The sequence below is a fragment of the Astatotilapia calliptera genome, chromosome 5, assembly GCF_900246225.1.
Source record: "Astatotilapia calliptera chromosome 5, fAstCal1.2, whole genome shotgun sequence".
NCBI lineage: Eukaryota > Metazoa > Chordata > Actinopteri > Cichliformes > Cichlidae > Astatotilapia > Astatotilapia calliptera.
Genome location: NC_039306.1, coordinates 27408557 through 27431973, shown reverse-complemented (window position 1 = coordinate 27431973; position 23417 = coordinate 27408557). Strand labels below are relative to the sequence as shown.

At 40.1% G+C, this 23417-nt stretch overlaps 1 protein-coding gene and 1 pseudogene across 1 annotated transcript; both read right to left on the bottom strand.

Annotated features, from left to right (window-relative positions):
* Positions 1 to 5217: 5217 nt before the first annotated feature.
* LOC113022803 (interferon-induced GTP-binding protein Mx-like) lies at positions 5218 to 10752 on the bottom strand. Its single transcript, XM_026168614.1, has 12 exons — positions 10491 to 10752; positions 9487 to 9624; positions 9216 to 9370; positions 8773 to 8911; positions 7499 to 7697; positions 7328 to 7406; positions 7113 to 7235; positions 6888 to 7029; positions 6572 to 6730; positions 6395 to 6471; positions 6108 to 6311; positions 5218 to 5716 (listed from the first exon to the last, which is right to left on the bottom strand). Exons 1-12 carry the CDS (start codon positions 10675 to 10677, stop codon positions 5426 to 5428), a joined length of 1893 nt encoding a protein of 630 aa, XP_026024399.1. The 5' UTR covers positions 10678 to 10752; the 3' UTR covers positions 5218 to 5425.
* A 2673-nt stretch (positions 10753 to 13425) lies between these two features.
* LOC113022801 (interferon-induced GTP-binding protein Mx-like) lies at positions 13426 to 20870 on the bottom strand (annotated as a pseudogene).
* Positions 20871 to 23417: the final 2547 nt, after the last annotated feature.

The window sequence follows — 23417 nt, the reverse complement described above, 5'->3', positions numbered from 1 at the left end:
TCATTGGTTGTACTTTCTAAAGCTGAAAAGGGACAACATCTTTGGTTTTTGCAGCAGCTGTGTGGGAAATGTGATTTGGAACATCAGGAAACTGCATATCACAGTGTCCACACGAAGCAGGACTAATGTGCACGCATGATATGTACGTGTTTTGTTTTTTTGTTTTTTTCACACTTGATTTAAACACACAGTGGACATTTCATCTCCATCCACCCTCTTCTGCTTATCGTTATCAGGGTCGCGCGGAGGGGGGGGGGGGGGGGGGGGGGGGCGTTGACCAGCCTGATGCAGGGCAAACACCACTTCAGATTTGACAAAGACAAAACATTTCAGTGCAGAGATGTGCTTCTTAGTAGAGAAAAAATACAGATAATTTCTTGCCCCTACTGTCATCACTTAAGGATGGCAAATAAACAAACCTAAAAACCCACAATTTTTTAGGATCAGTATCTGGTACTACGTGAATACACACTCTCAGGAGTTTAGCTCAAACTAACATATAATAATAGCTGCTAAATTTCCCCGAACCACAGTTTTGCAGGTATACGGCACTGATATTTTCTTTTGAGCTTCTCATATAGTAGGCACATAAACAGTCTAATCAATGCAAAGTGATGGTTTCACAGAATCCAAAATCCAAGTTAACCTTTTTTGAAAGACCAAGGTCCTGATAATATTGTATTTTAAATTTGTGTAAAACCACAAGGGGGAGCTAAAGTGCGCAAGTGTTTGAATAGTCAAAAAGTTTCCAGTATCTAACAAGTGCATGAGAGATGAAAGCAGATACAATAATATAAATAGAATCTCAGTGATTTACTTAATTTTGTTTGGAGTTGGAACAGATAAACATTATATCTCAGCCAAAAGAAAATAGAGCAGTTTAGTATGAGCTGATCAGTTTATTTATTCATTTTAATTCTTCAAAAAAATAAATAAAGAAGTCAGATTGTTCAATTAAGTAATATTACAGATACAATTAAGATGGACTGGTAAATTAAGACAAAAAAAAGACTCTTTATTTAAACTTTAGATAATGTGTAGTTTAAACATCCATCCATCCATTTGCTTCCGCTTATCCTTTTCAGGATCGCGGGGGGCGCTGGAGCCTATCCCAGCTGGGCGAGATAGGGCGCGAGGCGGGGTACACCCTGGACAGGTCGGCAGTCTGTCGCAGGGCCAACACACAGGGACAGACAACCATTCGCACACTAGTGGCAATTTGGATTATCCAATTAACCTATCCCCACAAGCTGCATGTCTTTGGACGGTGGGAGGAAGCCGGAGTACCCGGAGAGAACCCACACAAACACGGGGAGAACATGCAAACTCCACACAGAAAGACCTGATGGTGGAATTGAACTCAGGACCTTCTTGCTGTGCGGCAACAGTGCTAACCACCGTGCCGCCGTGGTTAGCACTAGCATTTTGTTGAAACAGTTTCAACAAAATGTGATTCAGTTTAAGTACCTGCAAGGAAATAATCTAAGCATAAACCTATATATTATAACCTATATATAGCACCTATGAGCTCTTATAGGTCTATTATTAGGTAGATTTCCTGTTTAAGCAAAGAACAGATATGTAACATTTTGGATTGATGGCCTCAGATTTATTATCTTAATGAATGTGAATGAAAAGACTCCATGTTATAGTACATATAATACATCTTCCCATCACCGCTAACTGCAAAGCCTCCACATCTAAACCTTGAAGCGACTGCAGAGCAGCCCTCTTGGTGCAAGTGTCAGAATCCTCCATCAGCAACAACTCCAACTTTTCCTTGTCCTGAAGCATCTGCAGTATCTCACTCTGCAGTAGGATTGCTGGATGACTCTTGCAGCATAAATCACCAGTGGGGTTCCATCAGCCATCAACCTGGCCACCAGCAATCTGAAGCAGGAAGCAGAAAAAAACAGTTGTTAATCATTTAAAAAAATACACTCTTTGTAAATGTACACTCACTGATTTTATTCATATTATTTTTTCACTAAATTTAAAGTCATAACAGAGACGTCAAGACACTCCCAAGCCAGCCCAAAAACATAATCTCTCCAGTGTGTACTTGTGTGTCCCCTCATGCCCAAAGCACCTCATCTATGTGGTGTCCAAAACGGACCCAAATATGCTTGAACCAATTCAACAGGCTATTTTGATGTGTAGGAGTTGCAACTCTGCTCTGAGTCCCTTCCAAATGACGAGGCTCCTCACCCTATTACTATAAGACGTAAATCAATGACAGATATTGATCGATAGCCTTGTTCAGCTTTCTTTTCACCACAGTAGACTGGTCAAAGGTGGCAAAAGAACACCTCTGACCAGGTGTTCAGTACATATACAAGTATTAAAAATACTTGAGCAAAAGCTGAAGTACTGGTTCAAGTGAAAAAGTACAGGTTCAAAAATGTACTCAAAGTAAGTAAAAAGCAGCTCTTTGTTTCTACTAGTGATTTTTGTGCAAAGTTACCTTGTAGATGGGAAACAAAATTTTAGTCTAAATTTTCATTCTAATATAGGTATTCAGCTTGAATTAGGTAAGCAAAACATGAGCAAAGAAAAAGAAGGATTAAAAAAAAAGCTCTGTTTTCTGTTGCCTACATTGTAGAAGGTTGACTTTTCCTCTAAACAGGAAAATGAGTGCAGAAAGGGTTAAAATTGAATTGAGCATGTGTGGGAACCCTAAAATTGTCTGTAATGGCTGAGTGTAGGGAAAAGAATCACAACTCACAAAAACTTTCTATTGAGAACTCCAGTAGATTTTTGATAGGCTGTGATCGGCTGATCTGGGCTACTGCTGCTCTGTGTAGATGTACACAGCTGAATTAAAAAAGATGTAAGCAGATGTTTCATGAGTCGTCCTAGCCTATTTCCATCCTCTACACACTGACTGCTTATGCTGTAGTTAAATGGTGGGATTCAGTGAATGAATGTAAGCATCATCAGTTTAACTTCAAATTCATCTCTGCTACACTTAATGTAACCAAACCATGAAACCACAACCACTCTGCACCAGGCCAAAAGACTGTAAATCTATCACAGTACAGGACACTTGTTTGTCATGCACCAAACTGCTGATTATTTTCAAGCAGTCTTTAAATAACACAGCTAGTCTGCCTTAGTTTGTTTTTCAACATGCTTCACAATTTAAAAAAAAGTAACGTGTACAGATCTAATATCCAATTTAAAACATGAGGAATCACAGTGGTTTGAAAAAGTGTTTTTCCCCTTCCTGAGTTTCTATTTTCGTGTATATTGGTCACACTTACAGTGGGGCAAACAATTATTTAGTCGGCCGCAAATTGTGCAAGTTCTCCCACTTAAAAAGATGAAAGAGGCCTGTAATTTTCATCACAGGTATACCTCAACTATGAGAGACAAAATGAGCAAAGAAAAAAATCCAGAGAATCACATTGTCTGATTTTTAAAGAATTTATTTGCAAATTATGGTGTAAATAAGTATTGGGCCAGTAACAAAAGTTCATCTCAATACTTTTGTTGGCAATGACAGAGGTCAAACGTTTTCTCTAAGTCTTCACAAGGTTTTCACACACTGTTGCTGGTATTTTGGCCCATTCCTCCATGCAGATCTCCTCTAGAGCAACAATGTTTTGGGGCTGTTGCTGGGCAGATTTATCTATGGGAAAACTTGAGTTTTTACCAAAAACTTCTATTTTGGTTGACCATGTTCTCCCAATTGTCTTCTGGATCATCCAAATGCTCTCTAGTAAACTTCAGACGGGCCTGGACACGTCTGGCACTGCAGGATTTGAGTCCCTGGCGGCGTAGTGTGTTACTGATGGTAGCCTTTGTTACTTTGGTCCCAGCTCGCTGCAGGTCATTCACTAGGTCCCCCCGTGTGGTCCTGGGATTTTTGCTCAATGTTTTTGTGATCATTTTGACCCCACGTGATCGTGTGTAGAGCGCCAGATCGAGGGAGATTATCAGTGGTCTTGTATATCTTTCATTTTCTAATATTTGCTCCCACAGTTGATTTCTTCACACCAAGCTGCTTACCTATTGCAGATTCAGTCTTCCCAGCCTGGTGCAGGTCTACAATTTTGTTTCTGGTGTCCTTTGACAGCTCTTTGATCTTGGCCATAGTGGAGTTTGGAGTATGACTGTGCTCCACAACACTGTAAAAGAGTTGTTGTTAGCTGTTGCAAAACTTGATTGCATTTGTTGCTGCTAAGGGTGGTGATGAATACACAATTTTAAGGATTCAACCAGCCATTGATGGAATGGTAAATGGCCTGTATTTATATAGCGTTTTACTAGTCCCTAAGGACCCCAAAGCGCTTTACATATCCAGTCATCCACCCATTCACACACACATTCACACACTGGTGATGGCAAGCTACATTGTAGCCACAGCCACCCTGGGGCGCACTGACAGAGGCGAGGCTGCCGGACACTGGCGCCACCGGGCCCTCTGACCACCACCAGTAGGCAACGGGTGAAGTGTCTTGCCCAAGGACACAACGACCGAGACTGTCCAAGCAGGGGCTCGAACCGGCAACCTTCCAATTACAAGGCGAACTCCCAACTCTTGAGCCACGATCGCAATGGGTCAAAGTCGTAAAGAAATCAGATGTCAAGAGGGAATGTGAAGATGAGGACTAATTCACACGTTTTCTAGTTCATGTTTATTTGTCTTTGGAACATTCAGAGAATACCGTGACCACATTATTGAGGTTTACAGAGTTCATTTGAATCCATGGCCTGACTTTTGTCCATATGCAATGTGACATCTGTATGTACACAGCTGTTGTTCAGTTCAGTTATGTGGAGCCTCAGCAAAGATGAATACTGTCAGAAACGTCAGCTTATTGTTTCACCGTATTTACTTATTTATTCATACACTCCAACTGAAAATGAATAGGAAAAAAATAGATGACACAATACATGAACACACAGAGTACATAATAATGTAAAAATATTCCCGTCCAAAACAGAGATTCTGATTTAGTTGAGCAGAAATCTGAAAACTCTGGATGTGTGTTGTCTGTGAAGGTTCTCAGTCATCCAGAGAAAAGTGTCTGGACTTCTTTAAGTTGCTCGAAGACGTTTCACCTCTCATCCGAGAAGCTTCTTCAGTTCTACGGTCAAATGGTGTGGAGTCTCCACAGGGCTTAAATCTGGGACTTCACACCATTAGACTGTAGAACTGAAGAAGCTTCTTGGATGAGAGGTCCAGACGCTTTTCTTTCTTAACTCCTTAGACCTGGATGTGTGTTGTTTTTCTTTTTTTCTTTTCTAGTATTTAAGACTTCCTGGTGCAACTGTCTCTATTTTCTCTGATGCCCGTATAGAAATATTCTTCAGTGTTTCTTATAAATGATTATAGGTGCAAACCCCAACCCTTTTAAACCCTTAACTTTTAATTGGAAAGATTGCAGTGAGGTCTGACCTTGTGCTTTGTGCTGCCAGGTTAAAAATTTGGTAGAAATTTTTCCATTGAGTTGAAGTTGTTGACTTCAGTTAAAGTTGTGTTCCTACTGAATTCAGACAGCAGAATGTGAGCTTGTGAGAGACGCTCAAGGCGCTTCTTAAGATCTTCTCTTTTATTTTTTGTGCCACTATCCTCTTGAAGCAGGTGCTCTTTTCTTTCCTTGTCCGTAAATGCTTCCAGCATCTTACTCTGCAGCTCGCTGGCAAACTCCTGCAGCATCTGATACCGGATCACCAGGGGGATCTGGTCAGCAAGACGCTGACCAGCAATCTGTAAGCAGAGAAGACAAAAATAAGATGTACTAAAGAGCTCACTGGTTTAGGACTGAATTTGAAACATTTTCTAGTTTGCTTATTAAAAAATTCCTTAAGGTTTTATTGCAAATTACATGTAGTTATCAAAAAATATTTCAGATCACTCTAGACATATTTAATCACACCATAAAATAATAGATCTTATTTTATGGATCTAAAAGTGTGATTAAATATAAAAGATGTAAGTTTTAGGTATTATTTTTTTCTCTACGAGGTTTCAGTGTTTGCTTTTCTTAATATGTTAAAAAAAACTAAAGTCAACTATTTCAATGGGATACATGTGGATACAATGAATTACATGCTTCAAACAAACAAAAGCATTAAAAAAGCAATTGAGTGACATTTACATTGTAATATGCTTCAAAATGTCTCATCATCTCCTCTGTGGTATTCCCACCAAAGTACAGACGGCCTTTGTTGGAAATTTCATTTCGTATCTCTGTGATGTATTTGCTGTCCTGAGTGTAAACAAGCATCTCCATCTTAAACTGCATCCCCAGAATGGGCTTTGCTTCCTCTTCCCTTTCATTCCTGATGGTTTCAATGTTCATCTAAATCACACAAAAAATGTCAATAAATATTCATTACCGTTTAGTAATATGTGCACAGTAATACATTATAAAGAAGACGATACCTTCGCTGTACTGATGAGGTTCGGAAAGCCCACAAAGCTGTTTTGTGCCAGTTCAAACAGCTCTTTCCTCACAACCTCTAAAAGCAATAAAACGATAATAAGTTAGTCAAAAAAATGTACCAAATGAAAGATTACCTGCAAAGTAAGATTCAAGTATTTTGAGAAAAAAAAACATGCCTGACACTTCCTTGAGTTTCTGGATAGCAGGCTCCTCCAGCTGTTTGATCTGCTTCTGGATTATGGACTCAAAAGTACTGTAGCTCACAAACAATGGCAGTTCTCTTCCACGGTACGTGCGCTCAAACTGAGACTCTTCTCTCAGAATGTGCTCTTTGACTGCAGTGCAATGAAAGTTAAGTGAAGATGTAAAATATGTTTTTTTAATGACAGTAATTTTTTTACTTTAAATGTTAGAGTTACTTTATGTAGTAGCTTGTAAGCAACAGAGGGAATCTTAAAAACTGATGAATGAAAAAGTGGTTAATTAACTTACATGATGATGCAGAGTCTTTTATGATTTTCTCCCATGCTTCAAACTTATTTCTGAGTGTGAAAAAGATGCTGGAGTTGTATCCACATTTTAATTCTTCACCTTTGGTCAGACTGATAGCATCCTGTGTGAATGCTAACACAAGCTAAGATAGAACAGATTCAATTAAATGAACAGGACGTGTGTTTTCCAGAAGCTCGTATTCATTTTGCTTACACTTCTACTCACATCACTGAGAAACTTTTGTCTCTGAGTTGCATCAGATGGGGGTCCAGTCCTTAATTTTTTTAGGTTTTCCTGAGTCTGTTCCAGTTTCTTATGTATCTGCTCATCAAGCCGTGGCAGAGATTTCTACAAATCACATGGACAAATCACATCAAAGTTGGAGTGGGTTAAAGCTCTCCCCAGTGACCTACAAAGGTAAAACAGTAATAGGTATTCACCTGAATATGATGCACCAGTTCAAGAGTGAGTTTTTCTGCCAGTTTAGGAACAGAGGCCTTGCCCTCATCAAAGAGAGTCCTACAGTACAAGCAAAAGGTTAGAGTATAAGCAACACAGCCTAACACACCACAAACACTTCTTTGCATAATTTCCAAAAAGAGCAAACTTACTGGAAATGGGCATGCTCTTCGAAGAAGGCTTCCTCGTTTTTTAGTGCTTCAGAAAGTGAAACCTTCTCTGTGATCTCCTTCTGACCCCTGCATTTGACCACCATGTAGCCCTTCTTCAGCGGGATGACTTCATTATGGACAATTTTAACCACGTTCTCTTCTGTGCCTTTGTCCACCAGGTCAGGTTTAGTCAAGACACCTGACAGAGAGAGATAGTGTTGGATTCCCCACCTTATGAGAAGACTGATAATTTGTATTGATCACTGCAAGCTCCAGTCAGAGCTTGGTGCCAGTCATCAAATGTTGCCAACGTTGTTTGCTCAGCAGGAAAGGGATCTTTAACATGATCACAGATGTTTGCAAAAGAAATCCAGTGGATGTCAGAAATGTGCAGACATTTTGACAAAGTACATTTAAATGCAGCGTTTCACATTACTGGATATGTTTGTCCAGTGATTGCTTCTACTCAGTCAGTTAAAATCCACCAAGAATGCAGTGTTTATTTAAGGTTTTGTTTCTTTTATTTTAATGTCAGTTACCTTCAAATTGTTTAATAAAGCTGTCACTCCATTCATTTATGCTTTTATCTTTAAAAGTTTTTGAGATGTTCATATTCAAACATTGCCACAGATATCAGTGTGCAGAAGAAAATTCAAGTTGTTCAAGTCCAATAAATAGTTTGAAATACTATACAAAGTTTAGAAAGGACATGTTAAAAAAAAGAAAGTAAAGTTATCCAAAACTGAAAAATAATGTACATTCCAGAACAGTTGTTCCCACTTTTCTGGATTACCTACAACCCCCTCTACAAAAATGGCTTGAAAAAGGCAATTAATATTTAAGAGAGACAGACCATCATAACACTTAAATGTAGGTCTTTCGTACGGAGAAATTTCACAGAACGTCAAGGTGTCAGTGATTACAGTTTCCCTCACCATGAAAAGGCACTCAGAAACTGGGGCAAACTGCTGAGTCAAATTTGTAGGCTCAGTTTTTTATACCAGTTTTTTCTTTTCTGCCCAAATTTTCTATTGAATTACCAACAGGGCTTTGCCATGACCACTACAACTTGTACTAAAGCGATTTGGCCACAACTTTGGAAATGTGCATGGGGTGATTGCCTGTGTGGAAGAGCTATCTGTGGCCCTTCTCCAACTTCCAGGCTGATGTGTTGCATTTGTAGTTCACTGCATCCATATGATGTTAATCATTTGGCAGCAGAAACAGAATCCAAAGTAAAGAAACTAAATGACTTAAGAGAGACACTTGCTTACCCAAAGTCCTCTCTCCATCAGGATCCACCAGCTTAGCCATATTCAAAGCCTCTGTAGTTGCAATGTCCACGTTGCATGGAACAACCACCAGGTTGATAGTTTCTTGTTTACTGATGACAGTCTGGATTATAGTTTTAATCTGAAAGTATCCATTCAAAATAAAGTATAAAGATTAAAAATATTATTTCATAAATTGCATAAATGCAGTTATGAACAATACAACCAAATAACTGATGTAAGCAGGAATGTCCAGATAAAGTAGCAAACTCATAACAATAAGTACATATAATACCAAAAACCAGCAGTCACACTGGTGTGTCAGTGTTGTCCCTTTTTAACACTAACATGCCAATGCCTATCAAACTCTGGGTTTGTGTTTCATTGGATGAAATTTCTACCAAAGAAATGGCCTTAAAATTGTGAGGGAGACTAAGGTATCATACCTTATCACCAATGTCTGCCGACTGCCCATCTACAGCCACCCGGGCAATGCCAGGCAGGTCGATGAGAGTAAGGTCTGGAACATCCGGGGAGGCAATCTCCAGACTGATGAGCTCACTGCTGATCCCCATCTCATTCCCGATCAATTTAAGTTGAGCTAAAGAGAGAATATGATGTCACGTATGCCCAAGCAACACATTTAACTTGCCTACTTTGTGCTTCCACCTTTTACGTGGTTTTTAGTAGTGACATGAAAGAATTATGTAGACTCACCTTCTCGAATCATTTTCTCGACGACTGCAGGCTCTTTTATCTTTTCTTCAAAGTCGCGGTAGCTTATCTTTCCATACCACGCCTCTCCTTCCTTTGTTTTTGTCATCTTCAGTTCCAGTGGACATCTTGTCACAATACCTGTGTTTTAAAACACTGAGTGTCAGACAATTTCTCTCTCTCTTTTTTGGACAAATTAATGAACGATTTCAGATTTTAACTGAATTGTAAGAGATTGAAACAAGGTTTTGTTTTCTAGTTGGAGTCTAATGGTATGTTTGAGTAACTCTGCTTTGACAGACATTTTGATTCTCACGAGATCAGGGGAGAATCCATCTATTTCAGTTTTTTTCTGTGCTCTCCAGTTCCTTCCCTCCTTTGACTTGTTCGAAACTTTTTTTTTAAAGAAAATAGCCCCCAAACCCAGACCAACCCCCCTCCTCTACAATTGAACTGAACTGAACTGAACACACACACACACACACACAAAGAAAAAGAACCCCCCAATAAATCCATTAGCTGAAAGAAGAAACAGAATTGGCTCCAACCCAGGATGTGACAGTCTGTCAGTTTTTCTTCTGTGTGCCACATTTTATAACGCAGACATGATCGATCTTTTGATCCAATGTTTGTTTCTATGGATGACCAGCAACACTTCAGCTGAAAATCTGTCAAATTTGTAATTTTAGTTTAAAATTCCCATTGAGTACATTCAAAAAATTCAAAAAATAAAACAAAGTCATGGAATGGTCACGTCAAAGGTCAAACTGTGTTTTACTTATTTTACTGAAATAAAATGAGTAAGCTGTCATTAAATTAATAAATCATTAAATATAGATTTTAAGGAACAGGCTAGTCGCCAAAGAATGTGTTTTGCTGCCTTATCCGTGCCCTGCACCACCCACCCATCTCTGCCAGCCTTGATTCCTCATACAGTTCCGCTGTATGCTTCACTTTGACACTTCTAATGTACGGAAAGTTTCTGAGCTGGAAATAAGACAACTCACCGCTGCCTCTCGGCAGTGCCACCCCGGACAGCGCCTCCAACACAGAGCTCTTCCCCGAGCTTTGGTCTCCAATCACAGCGATAGTAGGCAGCGCCAGGTCCTTCTCTACACCGAGAGAGCGGAGAGAGTCAATGAGGTCGATGAGGGGACGGACCTTCTCATCATACTGCTGGTTCAGAGTGCTCATGATGGTCTCGGCTTGTCTTTCGACAAAATGACAATTAAAAATGGACAAAGTGATAACGTGTTCCGTGAAAAGCAGACCGTGGGTTGGAAGAGAAAGAAAAAGTGATGTGTTTTGTTTCACTTTCTGTACCTCGTGGTGTCTGTTTCATTCAAAAATACAGGAAGCAGCAACAGATGGAATGTCCCTTATTAAGCTGTCACACTTCTTCCTTTAATTCCAGGACTTTCACAAAGTGCATTAACCGTTCAGAAACGACAGCCATTTTCATGCACTGTCCCCCAATTTCAGAGGCTCAAAAGTACCTTTGACACCCTGATATGATTTTAAATGAAATCATTGCGTTTAAAACTTTGATGAAAATCTTTGGCAGTCAGTGACTGACTGAAGTCTAAATGCTCTGCTGGACTTTTGGGCTTGTGTGTGTGTGTGTGTGTGTGTGTGTGTGTGTGTCTCTGCCTTCAGTTTTGTTTTTAGTAACTGAAGAGCGAGCTCTGTTGGCCTCAGATCATGTGATTGGTTTGAACATTTAAGAATATCCCATTTCTTTGCCTTGGGATATTTTGGGTTGTTTCTGCAGTACACTTTGGGTCCTTATGGAGTTGTACTGTTAAATGCTTTCCAATCAACTGACATCAGCCAAATCTCTGAATTTCAGCAGAGATTATAGTACTGAGATGCACACATTTTCTTTCCAGTGATATTGGCTTAATGGTAGTTTCGAGCCAGAGTTTTGTTGAGCAACTGATGTCTTTTAAAGCCTGTTTTAATTAAGAGGAGACATCTATGTTTTCTTTTCTTTTCCATGATGTTTTCATTAGGCTACTTTAATCTCTTTCCACCCAGATTTCATTGTTTTGTCAAGTTTTGCACAACTGTGTGTGAGGCTTTTTTGTTATATGGTAATATCTCCATCGTATGCACCTCACTGACGACCATCCTTTCTGTATCGCAGAGTGCCATGGCTCACTATCATAAGTTGAGAGAGGTGCTGTCAGACATGGAGATGAAAGGCACCATCCACCAGCAAGTATGCCTCACCACTGGTAATGGCAGGAGCTACCGCCGCCTGTACTGTGGATTCCATCTCCCGCATTGGTGAGTGTGATGACCATCAGCAGCCCGCTGCGGACCCAGGCATAGATAGCATTCAGCAAACCCCTCCTATGATGGGTGCTTCTGACCTTGGTGGGTTGGCTGGTGATGGGGCCTCCCCAGACTCCCTTGCTGCTTTCCTGTCCCACAGTTTTCATTCTCTTGAACCTGAAAAGTGGACATGGATCAGGGACTTACCACACGTTTTGGTAGAATCGTTAAACCAGTTTGTCGCTTGATTGAATCAATGGCTCCACCTGAAACACTTCTTGGGCTTGAACCTGTTCGAGCAGCGGTTATTGATGTGTGAATTTGTTCATTACTGTATGTTGCCAATCGGTATTGTTTTTGGAAAAGGAAAATCACATCACAGAGTTGTCTGCACCTCTGTGAGGTCTGATTGCTTTATGGTGATGCCCATAGATATTATGGTCTGTTTTGTGTGGTGTAAACTGCACCTCATTTTGTCTATAGTGTGTCCTGGGATCTTTCTAGACGCTGAGCAGGTCTCAGATCATTTATAATCTTTGGAGGTAGTTATGTTGCTGATCTAATTCATTGTACATGTGATGTGAATTTGTTTGACATCACATGTATTATTATTATTATCACATGTGTTATTTGTTAATGTGGGTGTATTTATACATATATTTTTTGTATTTGTGTGTGTGTGCTCTTCAGGATTTTATGTAATTCTTGAGGGGTGAATGTAATCAGGTCACAAATGACATATTGTTATAATTACACAAAATGTGTTCGAAACCCAAGCTGTCCCTGGTATACCTTACTTTTAGGACTTCTAAGCCTGTAGTTATGTTGATTATAAGTTAGAGCCCTTCCTCATCCCTTTCTTCTTCTTTGGTTCAACCCTGTACCCCTTTGGCCTCTCCCCTTTTCTACACTTCTCATGTGGGAGAGGAGCTGGTGTGGGCAAGTTATTTACTTGGAAGTCTTTCTTTTTACCTTTCATTGTCAGACATACGGTTACATATACTCTTCCTGTTATTCTGGTACATCTTGGTGTTTTTGGTTAATGTCACAGCTGTCTGATTTTATGAGGCTATACTGGATAAAAGAGGCTGGTGTGGTGTAGAGATTTACTTTAATTTGCCTGTTTTATTTGACTTTACATTTACGGAGAGAAATTTTCAATAAATAGTGTTAGAAACGCAGCAGCTTATGTAGTTTAAATACTAACCTTTATGGGCTATTGTAAAAGCGTGAGGGATCACTATGTATTCAAATTTGAAATTTGCGTTTGTAAAATAGTTTAGAGTGTGGTCAGAGTCCTCAAAAGTTGCGCATAAATCACTGCACACAAGCGTTTGTAATACATTTCAGCTAAGTTTCACTATGTAAGGGTTCAACCAGCCACAAAGGGAATGGGTCAAGGTTAGAGGAAAATCAGATGTCAAGAGGGAATGTGACACTCTATCTTGAAAGATGACGGCTAATTCAAACTTTTTTTTAGTTCATGTTTATCGATTCTAGGAACATGACCACATTATTGACGTTTACAGAGTTCCTTTGACTGCATGGCCTGATTTTTGTCCAGAAGCAATGTGACATCTGTATGTACACAGCTGTGGTTCAGTGCAGTTATGTGGAGCCTCAGCAAAAATGAATACTGTCAGAAACATCAGTTTTATTGTTTCACTGCATTTTATTAATTTATGTATTTAATACAACTGAAGATGAATAGGAAACCTATAACAGATGATAAAACACGTGAAGATACAGAGCACATAATAATGAAAAAGTATTCCTGTCCAAAACACAGAATCTGATTCAGTTGAGCAGAAATCTGAAAACTCTGGATGTGTGTTGTTTTTCTGTTTTTCTTCTTCTAGCACTTAAGACTTCTTTGTGCAACAGTATCTGTTTTTTATGATACCTGTATAGAAATATTCCTTTCTTATAAATGACTATAGGTGCAAAACCCAACCCTTTCAATTCTAGTAATACTTGGAGAGATTGCAGTGAGGTCCAACCTCGTGCTTTGTGCTGCCAGGTTAGGAATCTGGTTGAAAGTTTTGAATGTCAGACAGCAGAATGTGAGCTTGTGAGAGACGCTCAAGGCGCTTCTTAAGATCTTCTCTTTTATTTTTTGTGCCACTATCCTCTTGAAGCAGGTGCTCTTTTCTTTCCTTGTCCAAAAATGCGTCCAGCATCTTACTCTGCAGCTCGCTGGCAAACTCCTGCAGCATCTGATACCGGATCACCAGGGGGATCTGGTCAGCAAGACGCTGACCAACAATCTGTAAGCAGAGAAGACAAAAATAAGATGTACTAAAGAGCTCACTGGTTTAGGACTGAATTTGAGACATTTTCTAGTTTGCTTATTAAATAATTCCTTAAGGTTTTATTGCAAATTACATGTAGTTATCAAAGAATATTTCAGATCACTCTAGACATATTTAATCACACCATAAAATAATAGATCTTATTTTATGCATCTAAAAGTGTGATTCATGGGTGACCGTGGCTCAGGGGGTTGGGAAGCGCATCTGTAACCGGAAGGTCGCCGGTTTGATCCCCGTACTCTCTGTCCTGGTTGTTGTGTCCTTGGGCAAGACACTTTACCCTACCGCCTACTGGTGTTGGCCAGAGGGGCTGATGGCGCGATATGGCAGCCTCGCTTCTGTCAGTCTGCCCCAGGGCAGCTGTGGCTACAACTCTAGCTGCCTCCACCAGTGTGTGAATGCGAGAGTGAATGAATAGTGGCATTGTAAAGTGCTTTGGGTGCCTTGAAAAGCGCTATATAAATCCAATCCATTATTATTATAAAATATGTAAGTTTTAGGTATTATTTTTTTCTCTACGAGGTTTCAGTGTTTGCTTTTCTTAATATGTTAAAAAAAAAACTAAAGTCAACTATTTCAATGGGATACATGTGGATACAATGAATCACATGCTTTAAACAAAAGCATTAAAAAAACAATTGAGTGACATTTACATTGTAATATGCTTCAAAATGTCTCATCATCTCCTTTGAGGTCATCCCACCAAAGTACAGCTGGCCGTATTTGGAAATTCCATTTCGTATCTCTGTGATGTATTTGCTGTCCTGAGTGTAAACAAGCATCTCCATCTTAAACTGCATCCCCAGAATGGGCTTTGCTTCCTCTTCCCTTTCATTCCTGATGGTTTCAATGTTCATCTAAATCACACAAAAAATATCAATAAATATTCATTAGCATTTAGTAATATGTGCACAGTAATACATTATAAAGAAGACGATACCTTCGCTGTATTGATGAGGTTCGGAAAGCCCACAAAGCTGTTTTGTGCCAGTTCAAACAGCTCTTTCCTCACAACCTCTAAAAGCAATAAAACGATAATAAGTTAGTCAAAAAAATGTACCAAATGAAAGATTACCTGCAAAGTAAGATTCAAGTATTTTGAGAAAAAAAAACATGCCTGACACTTCCTTGAGTTTCTGGATAGCAGGCTCCTCCAGCTGTTTGATCTGCTTCTGGATTATGGACTCAAAAGTACTGTAGCTCACAAACAATGGCAGTTCTCTTCCACGGTACGTGCGCTCAAACTGAGACTCTTCTCTCAGAATGTGCTCTTTGACTGCAGTGCAATGAAAGTTAAGTGAAGATGTAAAATATGTTTTTTTAATGACAGTAATTTTTTTACTTTAAATGTTAGAGTTACTTTATGTAGTAGCTTGTAAGCAACAGAGGGAATCTTAAAAACTGATGAATGAAAAAGTGGTTAATTAACTTACATGATGATGCAGAGTCTTTTATGATTTTCTCCCATGCTTCAAACTTATTTCTGAGTGTGAAAAAGATGCTGGAGTTGTATCCACATTTTAATTCTTCACCTTTGGTCAGACTGATAGCATCCTGTGCGAATGCTAACACAAGCTAAGATAGAACAGATTCAATTAAATGAACAGGACGTGTGTTTTCCAGAAGCTCTTATTCATTTTGCTTACACTTCTACTCACATCACTGAGAAACTTTTGTCTCTGAGTTGCATCAGATGGGGGTCCAGTCCTTAATTTTTTTAGGTTTTCCTGAGTCTGTTCCAGTTTCTTATGTGTCTGCTCATCAAGCCGTGGCAGAGATTTCTACAAATCACATGGACAAATCACATCAAAGCTGGAGTGGGTTAAAGCTCTCCCCAGTGACCTACAAAGGTAAAACAGTAATAAGTACTTACCTGAATATGATGCACCAGTATAAGAGTGAGTTTTTCTGCCAGTTTAGGAACAGAGGCCTTGCCCTCATCAAAGAGAGTCCTACAGTACAAACAAAAGGTTAGAGTATAAGCAACACAGCCTAACACACCACAAACACTTCTTTGCATAATTTCCAAAAAGAGCAAACTTACTGGAAATGGGCATGCTCTTTGAAGAAGGCTTCCTCGTTTTTTAGTGCTTCAGAAAGTGAAACCTTCTCTGTGATCTCCTTCTGACCCCTGCATTTGACCACCATGTAGCCCTTCTTCAGCGGGATGACTTCATTATGGACAATTTTAACCACGTTCTCTTCTGTGCCTTTGTCCACCAGGTCAGGTTTAGTCAAGACACCTGACAGAGAGAGATAGTGTTGGATTCCCCACCTTATGAGAAGACTGATAATTTGTATTGATCACTGCAAGCTCCAGTCAGAGTTTGGTGCCAGTCATCAAATGTTGCCAACGTTGTTTGCTCAGCAGGAAAGGGATCTTTAACATGATCACAGATGTTTGCAAAAGAAATCCAGTGGATGTCAGAAATGTTTTGGAGACATATAAATGCAGCGTTTCACATTACTGGACATGTTTGTCTGGCAGTGATTGCTTGTACTCAGTCAGTTAAAATCCATCAGGAATGCACTGTTTATTTAACAGTGCATTCTTTCTTTCATTTTACTGTCTCATGACACGTTACCTTTAAATTGTTTATATATAGCTGTCGCTCCATTCATTTATGGTTTTATCTTTAATAGTAATTCAGATGTACATGTTAAAACACTGCCTCAGATATCATTTTGCAGGGATTAAAGTAAGTGGATCCAACAGGTTTTTAACAAATTGGTCAAAAGTTTTAGAACACCCCCATTTTCCCAGTTATTTTTTGCAATTCAAGTAGTTCAGGTCCGATAAATGGTTAGAAAGGCCAGAGGTAAAAAAAAATAAAAAAGTAAGGTTAGCCAAAAAGGAAAAAAGTACATTTCAGAATTATACAAAAAGGTCTTTTTCAGGGAACACAAAATGGGTTAACAAATTTCAAGCCTTGAAAGCTGGTGTTCCAACTTTTCAGGATTACCTACAACCCCCTCTGTCTGCATAAAAGCAGTGTTGGAGCATGTCAAGGTGCCTTTTTTCACCATCAAAAGGCACTCTGAAACTGGGGCAAACTCTGATAGGAAGAGGTCTGGCAGACCCAAAGCCAACTGAATTTGAGGACAGGTTTCTGAGAGTTGATAGCTTGCGTAACTTTGCTAAGACATCAGAATAAGACAAAGAAGCTTGCCTGGGCCATGAAACACCACCATTGGACTACTGTAGACAGGAAGATGGTATTATAGACTGATGAATCAAAATTTGAAATCTGTTGCTCATCACGCAGGATCCTTGTACACCGTCGAGTAGGTGAAAGGATGGTTCCACAGTGTGTGGCATCACCTGCCAAACATGGAGGAGGAAGTGTGACGGTCTGGGGCTGTTTTGATGGATCCAGGGTCGGTGACTTGTACAGACTGAGAGGCACCCTGAACTAAAACAGCTACCTTAGCATTCTTCAGTACCATGCAATACCCTTTTGTATGTGTCCAGTTGGTCAGGGGTTCATCCTACAGCAAGATCATGACCCAAAACATAAGTCCAAACTATGCCATAACTACCTCAGGAAAAAAACCCAAACATGGTAAGCTTCAAAACATGGAGTAGCCAGCACAGTCTCCAGACTTAATCCCCATCGAGCTGGTTTGGGATGAACTGGACAGAAGAGTCAAGGAAACGAAACCTACAAGTGCCACACATTTATGGGAGCTTCTGCAACAGATATGGGAAGGTGGGGCCAGGTACTTTGATGAGTCACAGTGTGTGAATGTGTGTGTGAATGGGTGAATGACTGAGTGTGAAGCGCTTTGGGGTCCTTAAGGACTGAGTAAAGCGCTATACAAATGCAGGCCATTTACCATTTATTTAACGGTTTAGAATAAATGATTGTCTATAAATTTATGCCATGATTTCTTCTCCAATTGCATATTTGGACTTAGTTTTAATTTCAGGGTGCAATGAGACATTAAACTGAATAATTTTAATAAATATTTTTCATAATTATCAATTGGAAAAAGTGGGGTGTCCTAAAACTTTTGACCGGTAATGTAGGTTCAAGATTTGGACCACAAAATCTTCATGCAAATCAGAGATGGTCAAACAGAAGGCCTGTGTTGACTAAAGATGGAATGACCAATAGAAAAAACATGTATTTCCTTCTGAAAGTCTCTCTCAATAAGTTGCTGTCCTATTTTTAACTTGTTCCTCTTGAATATTAGTGTACCTGAGTCAAATTTGGAGGCTCAGTTTTTATACCTGCTTTTTCTTTTCTGCCCAAATTTTCTATTGAATTACCAACAGGGCTTTGCCATGACCACTACAACTTGTGCTAAAGCGATTTGGCCACAACTTTGGAAATGTGCATGGGGTGATTGCCTGTGTGGAAGAGCAATCTGTGGCTCTTCTCCAACTTCCAGGCTGATGTGCTGCGTTTGTGGTTCACTGCATCCATATGATGTTAATCACTTGGCAGCAGAAACAGAATCCAAAGTAAAGAAACTAAATGACTTAAGAGAGACACTTGCTTACCCAAAGTCCTCTCTCCATCAGGATCCACCAGCTTAGCCATATTCAAAGCCTCTGTAGTTGCAATGTCCACGTTGCATGGAACAACCACCAGGTTGATAGTTTCTTGTTTACTGATGACAGTCTGGATTATAGTTTTAATCTGAAAGTATCCATTCAAAATAAAGTATAAAGATTAAAAATATTATTTCATAAATTGCATAAATGCAGTTATGAACAATACAACCAAATAACTGATGTAAGCAGGAATGTCCAGATAAAGTAGCAAACTCATAACAATAAGTACATATAATACCAAAAACCAGCAGTCACACTGGTGTGTCAGTGTTGTCCCTTTTTAACACTAACATGCCAATGCCTATCAAACTCTGGGTTTGTGTTTCACTGGATGAAATTTCCACCAAAGAAATGGCCTTAAAATTGTGAGGGAGACTAAGGTATCATACCTTATCACCAATGTCTGCCGACTGCCCATCTACAGCCACCCGGGCAATGCCAGGCAGGTCGATGAGAGTAAGGTCTGGAACATCCGGGGAGGCAATCTCCAGACTGATGAGCTCACTGCTGATCCCCATCTCATTCCCGATCAATTTAAGTTGAGCTAAAGAGAGAATATGATGTCACGTATGCCCAAGCAACACATTTAACTTGCCTACTTTGTGCTTCCACCTTTTACGTGGTTTTTAGTAGTGACATGAAAGAATTATGTAGACTCACCTTCTCGAATCATTTTCTCGACGACTGCAGGCTCTTTTATCTTTTCTTCAAAGTCGCGGTAGCTTATCTTTCCATACCACGCCTCTCCTTCCTTTGTTTTTGTCATCTTCAGTTCCAGTGGACATCTTGTCACAATACCTTCGTTTTAAAACACTGAGTGTCAGACAATTTCTCTCTCTCTTTTTTGGACAAATTAATGAACGATTTCCGATGTTTTCTATTATGACATTTAGCCTCCCGTGATTTTGGTGATACAAATATGTAAAAGGTTGTTTTTTTTCTAGTTGGAGTCTAATGCTCTGATAGACGGTTTGATTTGTGCAAGATCAGAATCCATCTTGCCGAAATGCTTTCAGCCAGAGTGATTTGGACTAATCAGCTTCCTGTGAGCATTCTGTTTTCCAGCCATGCTTCACCCTTTAAAATAAACCGTTTTTAACAACAGAGGGGAGGTCATGGACAGAAGGGAGGAGCTGCTTTAACAGCAAGCAGCTCCTAACCTAACCAGGTAGTTTAGATTCCTAAAACTAAAATCATAAATGTAACTGAAAAGAAAGCTTAAAGTTTCTGGCAGAAAACTCCTAGGCTAAACCTTTTCCATTAGTCTGAAGCAGAGGAGTTTCTCTACCAAAGGTGAAACTGAGCAAGGTTAGCTTGAAACAGAGCTGCACTTTGTTCAGCATTAACGAGTTTGCAGGTTCAGACTAGTTTTTTCTGTGGTCTCCATTTCCTTCCCTCCTTTGACTTGTTTGAAACTTCAATTTATAAGAAATAGGCCCCAAACCCAGACCAACCTCCTTCCTCTACAACTCATACACACACACGCACACACACATGTTTTCATATCTTAGTAATGATGGTTTATTTGATCCAATTGATATTTGTTCTTATGGATCACCAGCAACACTTCAGCTGAAAATCTGTCACATTTGTAATTTTAGTTCAAATGTACCATTATGTACATTAAAAAAAATTCAAAATAACAAAACAAAGTCATGAAATTGTCAACTCAAAGTTCAAACCCTGTTCTAGTTATTTTAATGAAATAAAGTAAAATAGCGTGTCATTAAATTAATCAAGTCATTAAATATAGATTTTAAGGAACAGGCTAGTTCCCAAAGAATGTGTTTTGCTGCCTGATACACGCCCTGCACCACCCCCACCTCTCTGCCAGTCTTGATACAGTTCCGTTATCTGCTTCACTTTGACACTTCTAATGTACGGAAAGTTTCTGAGCTCACCGCTGCCTCTCGGCAGTGCCACCCCGGACAGCGCCTCCAACACAGAGCTCTTCCCCGAGCTTTGGTCTCCAATCACAGCGATAGCAGGCAGCGCCAGGTCCTTCTCTACACCGAGAGAGCGGAGAGAGTCAATGAGGTCGATGAGGGGACGGACCTTCTCATCATACTGCTGGTTCAGAGTGCTCATGCTGGTCTCAGCTTGTCTTACGACAAAAATAAAAATTAAAAATGGACAAAGTGATAACATGCTTCGTGAAAAGCAGACCGTGGGTTCGAAGAGAAAGAAAAAGTGATGTGTTTTGTTTCACTTTCTGTACCTCGTGGTGTCTGTTTCATTCAAAAATACAGGAAGCAGCAACAGATGGCATGTCCCTTATTAAGCTGTCACACTTCTTCCTTTAATTCCAGGACTTTCACAAAGTGCATTAACCGTTCAGAAACGACAGCCATTTTCATGCACTGTCCCCCAATTTCAGAGGCTCAAAAGTACCTTTGACACCCTGATACGACTTTAAATGAAATCATTGTGTTTAAAACTTTGATGAAAATCCTTGGCAGTCAGTGACTGACTGAAGTCTAAATGCTCTGCTGGACTTTTTGGCTTGTGTGTGTGTGTGTGTGTGTGTGTGTGTGTGTGTGTGTGTGTGTGTGTGTGTGTGTGTGTGTGTGTGTGTGTGTGTCTGTCTCTGCCTTCAGTTTTGTTTTTAGTAACTGAAGAGCGAGCTCTGTTGGCCTCAGATCATGTGATTGGTTTGAACATTTAAGAATATCCCATTTCTTTGCCTTGGGATATTTTGGGTTGTTTTTGCAGTACACTTTGGGTCCTTATGTAGTAACACTGTTTAAATGCTTTCCAATCAACCAACATCAGCCAAATCTCTGAGTTTGAGCAGATTACAGTACTCGCTGCACATTTCTGAATTCATCACGCTGCTCCTATCAGCAGTCACATCATGTGAGGGGAACCAGTGCCCTGATTCCACAGCAGGCAGTATGGTATAACATTGCTTCCATCATGTTTGACAGATAATGTGGAATATGCTTTAGATTATGAGCTGTTTGTATCCTTCTCCATACTTGAAATTTGCACTGTCCACTTTCTGCTGTGGCACAACAAATTTCCCACGTGTGGGACTAGTAAAGGTTAATCTAATCTTAAGCGTTAGCAGTTCGTCTTGTAATCAAAAGGTTGCCGGTTCGAACCCCGGCTCCGACAGTCTTGGTCGTTGTGTCTTTGAGCAAGACACCGGTTGCGTACTGGTGGTGGTCAGAAGACCCGGCATCACCAGCGTGTGAATGTGTGTTAATGGGTGGATGACTGAATGTAGTGTAAAGCGCTTTGGGGTCTATAGTATGGAGGACCATAAGAGCCACGCGCATCGAAATAAAGAATTCTGTGCTTAAATAATGAATTGTAGAATAAATTCTGCATTTGTAAATTCATTTTTGAATTCCAATTTAATAAACTGCATTTCAAAAACCTTTTTCCCATTTGCACTTTTATATGTACTAAACGCTGGCTACGTAAACGCTGGCCCTCCTCTCAGAGCCTACGCTCTATCTGCTATTCCCGAACAGAGATACGCAAGTTTCTCCGTGACCGCAGCTGCCAGTCAAAGCTGCTATGATGACGTTTCACCCCAATTTAACATCACTGCGAAATAAGAGCTCCTTCATTCAAAGTGGGATTGTCTCACAACCAGACCAGGTTTCCTCCAGAAAGTTTCCCAATTATCTATAAAACCCACATCGTTTCTTGGACACCAGTCACACAGCCAGCAATTTAAGGAGAACATGCTTAGCCGCATGACACTCCTGGTCTGATTGGAGAGGGGACTACAGAGTCTGACATTGTTTTGGCAAAGTTACACACTGATTCAATATTGATTTTAGTGACATCTGATTGATGTAACCGGGTGTCATTATTGCTGATGTGAATTATACTTTTACTGAATTCAGGTTTACCCTCAGCCAGCATGTTTTATTTCCCTCAGTGTTGCCTGCTCTGGCCCCTGGAAGACAATTGACTATGGTTGCTGCTGTCTTCATGTGTCTCAGAACAGAATCAGCAATTACCAGAGTTTGATCCCTGGCGGGTGTGTCGCCGAGTGGGGGAAACAGTTAGACACATGAACAGGGTTGTCATGTACCAGGGCTTCTGTTTAAGACTATGATTCCTCCTCACCGTCACCCAGCCATCATGTTTCCCCGTCTGCTCAGGATAACCTGCTGGGAGACAGTTAGCAGGGCCTACGCCACCTTCCACTGCTCTGGCTACAGGGGCCTGACCAGCTACGGAGTTTTCAAGGGTGGGATTTCAAGTGTCCAATTCAGCAATCCAGGCCTCCAGAGCTGCATAAAGGCTACATTTATTACAAGTATCATTACTGCTCATTTAAAAAAACAGAAAGCATAACTCTTCTCCAGAGTCAGAGCAGTCTTCAACAATAATTGGGTTTGACATATCAGGTTAAATAAAGACTGCTGAGGAGCAAGCATGGCTTGGGCCCATCTCAGAGCTCACCTTTGCAGCAGAATAACCATGAAAGAAATTTTACACAGTCTAAGGAATAAATTCTCCTTTGTTGATTAAACACTAGGAAACACTGTGAGGAAACCTCAGTTCTTTTCACTGGTAAAAACCTCAGGTGTAGGATAGGGCCTCTCCAGAGGTACAACCTCCCTGAGCTGTGCTGCTGACCATGCCCATCGTTTTATGACCACAGTATACTCATCTTATAACAGATGTCAATCCAGCAGATTATCTTTGGCATGTGGTGGATCAGTAGATTTGCAACATGGATGCACAGCCGACAAATCTGAAGCAACTGTGTGATGCTATCATGTCAATATGAAACTAAATCTGTGAGGAATGTTTCCAGG

Excerpts from the sequence above, each read along its gene's own strand:
- LOC113022803 (XM_026168614.1), bottom strand. The coding sequence starts at position 10,677 with ATGAGCACTCTGAACCAGCAGTATGATGAGAAGGTCCGTCCCCTCATC. Across the intron at positions 7,030-7,112 it reads GACAAAAGTTTCTCAGTGAT|CTTGTGTTAGCATTCACACA; the intron begins GTGAGTAGAAGT and ends GTTCTATCTTAG. Across the intron at positions 5,717-6,107 it reads ATTTTGAAGCATATTACAAT|ATTGCTGGTCAGCGTCTTGC; the intron begins GTAAATGTCACT and ends CTCTGCTTACAG.